The sequence below is a fragment of the Sinocyclocheilus rhinocerous genome, unplaced genomic scaffold, assembly GCF_001515625.1.
Source record: "Sinocyclocheilus rhinocerous isolate Xijiao unplaced genomic scaffold, SAMN03320098_v1.1 scaffold3486, whole genome shotgun sequence".
Lineage (NCBI taxonomy): Eukaryota > Metazoa > Chordata > Actinopteri > Cypriniformes > Cyprinidae > Sinocyclocheilus > Sinocyclocheilus rhinocerous.
This window is the reverse complement of record NW_015635561.1, coordinates 113,903-125,161: the sequence shown is the minus strand read 5'-3', so window position 1 is coordinate 125,161 and position 11,259 is coordinate 113,903. Positions and strand designations below refer to the sequence as shown.

The 11,259-nt window shown below is 37.0% G+C and overlaps 1 protein-coding gene across 1 annotated transcript in view; it reads left to right on the top strand.

Moving 5' to 3' along the window:
- The first annotated feature begins 4,909 nt into the window (after positions 1-4,909).
- Positions 4,910-11,259, top strand: part of LOC107747346 (GTPase IMAP family member 8-like) — an 80,275-nt gene continuing 73,925 nt past the window's right edge. The window contains exon 1 of the mRNA XM_016561816.1: positions 4,910-4,970. Within this exon, the coding sequence (XP_016417302.1) occupies positions 4,955-4,970 (16 nt within the window). The 5' untranslated portion in view covers positions 4,910-4,954. The remainder of the gene's footprint in view (positions 4,971-11,259) is intronic.

Sequence of the window (11,259 nt, the reverse complement as noted above, 5' to 3'; positions counted from 1 at the left end):
AAATATATGTAGCTTTTAGCTGTTGTATTTAAAAAATTCACGGGGCGGGGGTTGAAAACCAGCTCCTGAATGTGCAATTTCTTACCTATAAAAAGTTTCAATCTCAATAAAATGCGAGCGCATACAGCACGCCGGCATTAAAACACCATTAAAAATCTTTATGAGCAAACGTGCCGCCCTCGCATTAGGAGTTTTGTGTCAGATGTGAGCGAAAGATCTGATTTTTTGTGCCAGTGTAAACGCAGCCTGAGAGACTGCCATCTCCAGGTCCCAAGGCATACACAAAATGCTCAAGATATTTTATTGAACAAACTGGAAAATAATCAAACAAAAGCTTCAAGAGGGAAAAAAGGCCAAAACAACAAACAAAACATACTTACTAGGTTTTTTTAAATAATAACTTTCCTACCAGTGCTTGAAGTGGAAAAAAATAAGTGCCAGTACTCCTACCGGCCCACTTCAAGCACTGTTTCCTACCAAATGAAAGGAAATAAAATACAGAGATACATCCCTGACTCCCTCTCTAGTTTAAACACAGGAGAAGAAAAAAAGTAGGTCTTAAAAGAAAAGGCATCCACCTCCCTACAAAAAATATTCCCACATAAACTATTAGAAAATGTTGAAGCAATCTGTCCATCTCTAGGGATTCTAGTTTTAGGAATACAGCAGTTAGCTGAAACACACTACCCAGCTCAGGTACACCAGAGTTAGCTAGAACACACTTTACAACTTAGATTGTTTCAAAGTCTCAGGGATACAACAGTTAGCTGAAAAACACTACACAGTAGTGATGTTAAGCTCAACACGGAAGCTCCGAAGCTTGTATAAAAAAAACAACACATTTCACATCAAAGCATAGTATTGGAGCTTGATTTGTTTTGCCAAAAGCATGTGATCTATGACATTTGAAGCTTTGTTCGTCTGAAAACCACGTGACTGCTTCAGTATCTGGTTCAAACGACACAAACCTTAGCGCCATTTCCTTTACATTATATTACTTTATGATTCGTTAGCATTGTTTTTTTTTCTTCAAATTTGTAATTTATATATTAAGTTCAAATGAACTTTGCCTATGAAATAACAGGACTGAGGCAGAGTTCAAATAGACAGATCACGGATTTAACTTATGAATTTATGTTTAATTTATTTTACTTATTTTAGTGCCAGTACACCGACACAAATGAATGACTTTGTATATTATTGTATATTTATATACAATAAAATAAAACAAAGAATCAGTTGTAGAACCAGATGTGAAACCAGCGGCTGTAATGGAACACAGCAATTTTGGGCAGTCGTGGCCTAATGGTTAGAGAGTTGGACTTGTAACTCAAAAGTTGAGTCTCAGGTCTGGCAGGAATTGTCGGTGGGGGGAGTGAATAGCCAGTGCTCTCTTCCACCCTCAATACCACAACTGAGGTGAGACCCTTGAGCAAGGCACCGAACCCCCAACTGCTCCCCGGGCACCCCAGCAATATGGCTGACCACTGCTCCAGGTGTGTGTTCACGTTGTGTGTGTGTTCACTACTGTGTGTGTACTTGTGCAGAGCACAAATTCTGAGTATGGGTCACCATACTTGGCCACACATCACTTCACTTTTTTTCTTTCAATTTGGAAGGTGTTATTAATTTTTACGACCACTAGATGGCCACAGAATAAACTGTGTTGAACCTTTTTCCGATACAAATGTGTTTGAATGCTTCACTTCACCATCACTATTACACAGCTTTACCTTAACACTACAAGCAAAGCACAAATGCACTATATAGAGAAAAAACAGTGCTGGGACAAGAAGATGGAAGTGGCCCTCAACAAGGAAAGCTTCAACCTCTCTCCTGGACTGGAATTCTCTGGGTTCCTTTGTACTCCACTTAACGAGCTTGAACAGGAGTCAGGTGGCACTCATGAGCCTGTCAAACAGACAGTAGGAGGAGCAAGAGCAACATAGAAGAACACAGAGTACACACACAGAAAATACAATTTAATATAAATCATTAAAAATAAATACATTTAGCATATACATCCCTATGGACGTAACAAGCTGGGTTGACCAGTTTTTTTCTGATATACTGTCACTTTGATCCTCCGATAAGATTATTATTTTTTTTTTTCAGTCCAAAATCCACCAAACTGTAAGAATGACCCTGCCAGCCACCTGCTGTGATGTGACCGGTAAGAGATTTGGTTTTGGGAACTTCTGTCACATAACAGCCACATTTGGCAGAGCACATCATGAGTAGAGCTTTCGTTGAGCTGCTGGAGTGGCTGCAAGGAGTTTGAGCATGCATGAGATAAGCAAGCAGAGCACAATCCTAGAACATCCTCTGTTGCACTGGGAACTTTAACTGTAGATAACTGGTTTGTTTAAATGTTTTACTGGTTATTTACTGGTCTGGGGAAAAGGAAGAAAGTGCTCAATACACTGATGTCACATGTCTGTTCTTGTATTGCGTGCTTTTGGCACAAACTGTGGCTGTTTTGCATTGTTTTTGCTGGTGTATCCATGGATTCTGCAGAAAGGGGTGCGGAGAGCAGCTGCTTATTTGCATTCAAACCGACATACACTAAAATAACCTGTTTAAATCAGTCCAACAAAACTTGGTTATATAATAATAAACGATGGTAACACTTTATAATAACTTTCATTAATAAATCATTAACAAACATATAATGCTTAACAGATCATTAGTAAATATAAATTCACATAGCTAGAAATGTGAGATAACATGCTTGTTAATGCTTACTAATGTACTTATTAAACATTACATAATGATTAACAGATCATTTTTAATGTAATTTGAAATGCTTACTAATGTCATTAAACTTTCAATTCATATGATCATGTACCTTTTAAAAATCTTCAAATTATTTTGACAGATGGTTTACAATGATTCAAAGCTTCATTAATAAATCATTAACAAACATTATATAATGCTTAACGGATCATTAGTTAATGCTTACAAATGTCTTTCGATTCATACAATCATGCACTTTAAAAAAAATACACTATTTATTTTAACAGAAATTATACAATAATTACAAGCTTACTTGTTAATGTACTTTTCATATATAACCAAATGCTCTTTTTAACATTTAAAATGCTGTGGGGAAAAATAAATAAATAATCACAGCCTGTAAAGGCCACATATTTGGTCTACATTTGTTGTGTAGACTTCTACTATTTACACATTTTAACAAATCAATTATTAATTATTTGTTCATGTTTTTGCAGTACCCAATCTAAAGTGGAAACCCTTCATCATTTGCAAATGTTTATAAATGTTTACTAATCATTAGTAACTTTATGGGCAGTCATCTCGATGGCAAAAAGTGTCCCAAAGGTCCTGAATGCACCCTATTTACACATCTTAAAGGGGTCATATGATGCGCTGGCTAATCAGAGCACACCTCGCTTTTCAGACCGATTAGTTTTGTAAAAATCGACGCGTTTCAGAAAGGCGGGGCAGGAGGGAGAAACAATAATGTACAGTATGTGGAAAATAATGTGTTTTTTGAACCTTAAACCGTATAAACACATTTCATTACACCAAATACACAAAATAATGTTCTTTTTAGCAGCATCATATGACCCCTTTAACTAATCATTTATTAATCATTTGTTCATGTTTTTGCAGTACCCAGTCTAGTTGAAACTATTCATAATTTGTAAATGTTTACAAATGTTTACTAATCTTTTAGTATCTTTATGGGCATTGGACTTTTAGCTAATGTAACAACGTTTGTGTAAAGAGTGGTTAGTTAAGCTTTGCTAAATGTTTGCTAAAGAAATCATGCACATTGTGGTGCAAAACATGTTTTTATTGCCTCAACACTTATATTAGTATACTACTGTATATCATTAAACAGGATATTCCTTTACTCATACATAAACAGAAGAAAACAAATCTATTTTTCAAGAAAATGCTTGTTAATTTATCAAAACAATGTAATATAAACAGATTGAACCGTGTTCCCTTATAGTAATCTACTTTACACTGTTGACCCCTTAACTAACCCTTAAACCTACCCATACCACCAAACCTGTCTTTAAACTTACCCGTATCACACCTCAATAGCAGCATAAGTGTTGTGCATTAACAAAAGCTTTAAATCATTGTATAACATCTGTTAAAATCATTTGAAGATTTTCAAGAAGTGCATGATCACATGAATTTAAAATTGAATGACATTTGTACGCATGATTATTTAAATGAAACAGTGATCTGTAAATCATTAGATAATGTTTAATAAGTACATTAGTAAGCATTAACAAGCACATTATCTCATATTTCTAGCTATGTGAATTTATATTAACTAATGATCTGCAAAGCATTATATTACGTTATTATGTGTTACCTAAATGATATTCATTTATGAACTAAATTTAATCCTACATTTTAAGTTTTACGAAGAATATATATATATATAACTTGTGTAACATGAAAAGGGGTACCTACTGTATGTTCATTTTTCATTAGTTAACCATATACCATTATCAACATTTTCAGCCTATGGAATATGTTCATTATATATTAATTGAACAATTTATGTATTATTACTATATATGAATAATATAAATTTAATATTTATATTTGCTAATATTATTGTTTAAATTGTAAACCTTTTATTGATAAGTTAGGAGTATTAGCAAACTACAAAGTTCATCTGAATGTAAAGTGAACATGTGAACAATGTATTAATTACTTTAAATATAGTTTGGTTCAAAGGAGCACAAACTACATACACCAATCAGACCTCAGATCTCTTTTGCTCAGTGCTGGTATATAGTGTCTTCAAGTGGGAGTTTACAAAGACCTGAGAGAGGCAGTCACATGATCATTGTGACTGATTCAACAAAAGGACTTTCACTATCACAACAAGAAGCTCTGGCAGTTTCATTCTGAGAGAGAGAACACCTGAGTGAAACAACGCAGGAAATTCCACACAGTAATAATGACTTCAGGAAAAGGTCAGTTTGTTTAAACATTTAAACAGTGAGAAGACATTTTTCTTCTAAAATGATGTACTTGTCAAACTTATCTATGGCAAACAACATTTTTGTTCTTGATTATACTCTCAAGTCAACATTGACAACATTTTAGGAAATCTTTGAATATATGCAGAATAAAAAATAAACAACGTATTGAGCAGATATTATACTTTAGCAAGCACACAAATTGGATTGGGGTGGGGATGGTGGAATTGGCACCAACAAGAAATTATTTGTATTTTTTTTTTCAACAGTTGTAAGTAAACTAACACAATTCATATACATGTACAATATATTGTAATAACTGCATATGTGCTTGCTACAAACCAAATGTGTAAGATCAGATCAGAGTGTTTTCAGCCCACTGAGAGAAAATGTCTGGGAGTCCTATATAAAGAAACTAATTTTTACAATAATACAGGAAACTTAAAGCACAAACCAATAAAAGTTTATCAAAATTGATTTTAGCCACAATTTTAATAAAATGATGATGTGAGGGAGCCATAGGCGACGACATGGAGGCAGTGTTAGATCGAAATGCGGGAAGTTTATTAACACTCAGCAACAAATCCAAATCACAAGGCAGTTCCATAGTCGAGAAGACAGGCGTATATCAAACAATTGGGAAATCAGTCCAACAGGGCAAAAACAGTAATCCAAAAGACAACCACAATGGTCATAACAATAGAGCAAAACACAATGGGAAAAGAATGCTTGGTAAGGCAGTGAAACTGGCAATACTTCGCAGTGAGAAACTAAACCAGCATGGTTTAAATATGGTGTCAAACAGGAAGTAACCAAAGAAAAAGCAAACAGTCAGTATTCAGGAGAGGGTTCCCTCTCTGGTGGTCGGATGGATGGCCACCAGCCCCATCTGATACAGATGAGAGCAAAATAAATTTAAAAAAATCATTTTTGTTATGAATATTTTGGTTAAGCTTTATGATATCACTGTAGAAAGTACAACTCAGTGTTAATACATGAGGCAAGAAAGGATTAAGATGCAATATATAAAATCATGTCAAAAAAAAACAAAAACGTTTTGTTAGGTTTGTTTTCCTCCGTCATTTAACTGAAAAATTCTATATATTCTTAAATGACTGAATATTTGTTTGTGTCTGATTTTAATGTTTTTTTTTTTGTAAGGTGATCTAAGGATTATTCTACTGGGTAAAACTGGGGCAGGAAAAACTGCAACAGGAAACACAATCCTGGGCAAAAATGCATTTAAAGAGACCAGTGAAATATGTGAGAAACAGGAAGGATACATGGATGGGAAGAACATTGTTGTATTTGACACTCCAGGACTATTCAATGCATCTATCACAAAAGAGCAAGTAAAGGCTGAAATAGAGAGGTGTGTAGAGATGTCTGCTCCTGGTCCTCATGTGTTCCTGATGGTGATCAAACTGGGGGTTAGATTCACAGAAGAAGAGAGGAACTCAGTGCAATGGATTCAGGAGAACTTTGGAAAAGAGGCTTTGATTCATACCATGATTCTGTTTACTCACACTGATCTGCTGAAGGGTAAATCTTTAGAGGAGTACATCAGGGAAAGCCACTATTTACCAAAATTAGTTGATAGTTGTGGTGGTAAATACCATTCGTTTAACAATGAAGATAGAAACAATCAACAAGTTACAAAACTGCTTCAAAAGATCAATGGAATAATGAGGGAACATGGAATAAAGCATTACAAACCTGATATGTTTAAAACAACTAAAACAGAAATAACAGGGAAGGACAAAATGAACCTGAGAAAGTTTGCATATACTGTGTGTGCTATTGCATTGATTGGAGGTATATTACTAGAAACATGGCATGTGAAACAGGAGTTGCAAAAGTGTGAGGAGGAGAATCAGCAACTGACAAATGAGCTCAAACAGAAGGAGGAGCAGCTGCAAAAGCAAGAGGAGGAGACACAGCAACTGAAAAATGAGCTCAAACAGAAGGAGGAGCAGCTGCAAAAGCAAGAGGAGGAGACACAGCAACTGACAAACGAGCTCAAACAGAAGGAGGTGCAGTTGCAAAAGCAAGAGGAGGAGACACAGCAACTGACAAACGAGCTCAAACAGAAGGAGGTGCAGTTGCAAAAGCAAGAGGAGGAGACACAGCAACTGACAAACGAGCTCAAACAGAAGGAGGTGCAGTTGCAAAAGGAGCTCAAACAGAAGGAGGAGCAGCTGCAGAAGCAAGAGGAGGAGACACAGCAACTGAAAAATGAGCTCAAACAGAAGGAGGTGCAGTTGCAAAAGCAAGAGGAGGAGAATCAGGAACTGGAGAAGGAGCTCAAACAGAAGGAGGAGCAGCTGCAAAAGCAAGAGGAGGAGACACAGCAACTGACAAATGAGCTCAAACAGAAGGAGGTGCAGTTGCAAAAGCAAGAGGAGGAGAATCAGGAACTGGAGAAGGAGCTCAAACAGAAGGAGGAGCAGCTGCAAAAGCAAGAGGAGGAGACACAGCAACTGACAAATGAGCTCAAACAGAAGGAGGTGCAGTTGCAAAAGCAAGAGGAGGAGAATCAGGAACTGGAGAAGGAGCTCAAACAGAAGGAGGAGCAGCTGCAAAAGCAAGAGGAGGAGACACAGCAACTGACAAATGAGCTCAAACAGAAGGAGGTGCAGTTGCAAAAGCAAGAGGAGGAGAATCAGGAACTGGAGAAGGAGGAGAAACAGCAACTGACAAATAAGCTCAAACAGAAGGAGGTGCAGTTGCAAAATGAACTCAAACAGAAGGAGAAGCAGCTGCAAAAGCAAGAGGAGGAGACACAGCAACTGACAAATGAGCTCAAACAGAAGGAGGTACAATTGCTAAATGAACTCAAACAGAAGGAGAAGCAGCTGCAAAACCAAGAGGAGGAGAATCAGAAACTGGAAAAGAAGCTCAAGCAAAAGGAGCAGCAGCAAAAGCAAGAGGAGGAGAATCAGAAACTGGAAACGAAGCTCAAACAAAAGGAGGAGCACCTGCAAAAGCAAGAGGAGGAGAATCAGAAACTGGAAAAGAAGCTCAAACAAAAGGAGGAGCAGCAGCAAAAGCAAGAGGAGGAGAATCAGAAACTGGAAAAGAAGCTCAAACAAAAGGAGGAGCAGCAGCAAAAGCAAGAGGAGGAGAATCAGCAACTGGAGAAGGAGCTCAAACAGAAGGAGAAGCAGCTGCAAAAGCAAGAGGAGGAGAATCAGAAACAGGAAAAGAAGCTCAAACAAAAGGAGGAGCACCTGCAAAAGCAAGAGGAGGAGAATCAGCAACTGGAGAAGGAGCTCAAACAAAAGGAGGAGCAGCTGCAAAAGCAAGAGGAGGAGAATCAGCAACTGGAGAAGGAGCTCAAACAAAAGGAGGAGCAGCTGCAAAAGCAAGAGGAGGAGAATCAGCAACTGGAGAAGGAGCTCAAACAAAAGGAGGAGCAGCTGCAAAAGCAAGAGGAGGAGAATCAGCAACTGGAGAAGGAGCTCAAACAGAAGGAGAAGCAGCTGCAAAACCAAGAGGAGGAGAATCAGAAACAGGAAAAGAAGCTCAAACAAAAGGAGGAGCACCTGCAAGAGGAGGAGAATCAGCAACTGGAGAAGGAGCTCAAACAGAAGGAGGAGCAACTGCAAAAGCAGAAGACAGCAACTGGAAAAGGAGCTCAAATAGAAGGAGCAGCTGCAAAAGCAACCGGAGGAAATTCAGAAACTGGAAAAGAAGCTCAAACAAAAGGAGCAGCTGCAAAAGCAACAGGAGGAGAATCAGCAACTGGAAAAGGAGCTCAAACAGGAGGAGCAACTGCAAGAGGAGAAGACTCAACAACTAGAAAAGGAGCTCAAACAAAAGTAAAAGCAGCTGCAAAAGCAGGACACACTTCAACTCACAAGTGAGCTCAATCAGAGGGGGGAGCAGCTGCAAAAGCAGGAGACACAGCAACTGACAAATGGGCTCAAACAGAAGGAGAAGCGGCTGCAAAAGCAAAGGCAGGAGAATCAACAACACTAAAATTAGCTCAAACAGATGGAATCGCTGCAAAATCAAGAGGAGAATCAGCAACTGACAAAAGAGCTCAAACACAAGGAAGGAGCAGCTGCAAAAGGTGCTCAAACAGAAGGAGAAGCAGTTTCAAGAGCATGAGAATCAGCAACTGAAAAAAGGCTCAAACAGAAGGAGATGCAAGTGCAAAAGGAGCTCCACTTTCTGTGCGTGTGCTTCGGAATTGTGTGCTCAGAAAACCCTGTATCAGAAGTTTAAACTAATATTAAAACGCTTGATTTCAGTGTGATAGACATGATAATCAAAACCAAACAGAGGTTGTTGTTGTTGTTTTTTTACATATGACATATGAGCTGTAAAGGCACAGCCCTATTGTGGAAAAGGGGGCGGGGAGCAGCGGCTCATTTGCATTTAAAGATACAGGCACAAAAACAGCTTGTTTTTGCTTCCTGTCAAAATAGGCATTTTCAAAATGATATAATAATTGATATGTGGGGTATTTTGAGCTGAAACTTCACAGACACATTCTGGGGAGACTTATATTACATATTGTAGAAAGGGGCATAATAGGTCAACTTTAATTCATTCTTCAAAACTGTAGTACACACATTTGTATGTATTTCAGTTTTATTAATATGGTAAGTAATTTTCCAATTTAGTAGACAGCACAAACATTTAATGTCATAGATATTAAAGGAATATACATCTATGTCGGACAGATTTTGATATTTTAATGGATCATAATTTTTCATGTAATGGCTCACATGATGCAAGAAAGTTAAAAGTTGTGAAAAGTATGACAATTTCACAAAGAATCAACTCATCAGATCTAATCAGCAAGCCATGTGCATTTATTATGGCAATTATAGAAAACTTTTGCACACGTGTGAAAAACATGCAATTTGCTTAAATAAGAAATTCAAATCTGGTTTGAATAAGAAAACAATTGGCAGATTTAATGACAGTATGCGCCTGAATACTGTCAGGATTTGCTAAAGGCGCGCAGCGAACAGTAATGGAAACTTCATTAATTTGCACTGGCTACCAATAACCTAAAATAGCATAAAATTGAAGGCATTGTTGTTTGCCTACAAAACCATCACTGGCTCTGCACCCCTTTACCTAAATTCACTACTTCAGACTTATGTGCCCTCCAGAAGCTTGCATTCTACAAGCAAACGGCACATTATAGTGTCGTCACAAAAAGGTACAAAATCACTCTCTCAGACTTTTTTACCTTTACTGTTCCCTGCTGGTGGAAGTCTTTAGACGTCTTCAAGAAATGGCTAAAGATACATACATCTCTTCCATCTACACTTGACCCTCTAACACTATCATTCTCTATTCTATCTACTTGTTTTCTTTTTTTATAAAAAAAAATAATATAAAATTGGCCCTCTAATACTAGCATTCTCTATTTTTTCTATTCTATCTACTTGTTTTCTTTTTATCCATTTAAAAAATAATAAAATAATAATAATTGACCCTCTTTCTCTCTTCTATTTATATTCCATGTACTTTATTATTATTATTTAAAATAATTATCTGTCCTCATTTGTAAGTTGCTTTGGATAAAAGGGTCTGCTGAATGACTAAATGTAAATGTAATGTAAACTTAAATTTAAATGTAACATGACTGACATTACAGCTAATTCTCTTAATTCAACTTTGGAACAAAAGTACATCATAACGCATGAATAAAAAAGGTATAAAAAAATTTGGACTTAGTTTCACTTTTATGTTCAATTTTTTTCTCTCTCTGCACTTTGCAACAAACTTGGCAGTTGTCATCGGTGCGGCAACATTTGATTATCAGAAATTAGTTTCTGTAGTTCTTAATATTGGTCAGCATATCCAATAGCTGTGTAACAATTTAAAGGTTGCATCCTTCAAAGGCCGCAAAGGTTGGACTGAGCGTTGTTAAATGGGCTGGTCTACTGAGGACTGTTCTTGTCACCTAGCAACTGTGACAGCTGCCATTGACGAGCAGCAGTAACGTTTGTACTGGAGTTTTTTTTTAAAGTTATATTCAATATTGCCTAAAACAGGGTTCTAAACCTGTCTAAATATGTTCACCATGGTCCAAAACAGGGTTCAAAACCTGTCTAAATATGTTCACCATGGTCCAAAACAGGGTTCTAAACCTGTCTAAATATGTTCACCATGGTCCATTTATGTGCATAATAAAGGTACATAATGTAGCGAATCAGCTCAAAGGGGAAATATGAATAATTAATTATATCTAGTTGTAATTAATTATAAATATTTAGATCCGCTGTAAGTATTTACTTGACCTCTCAGTGTCAACTGT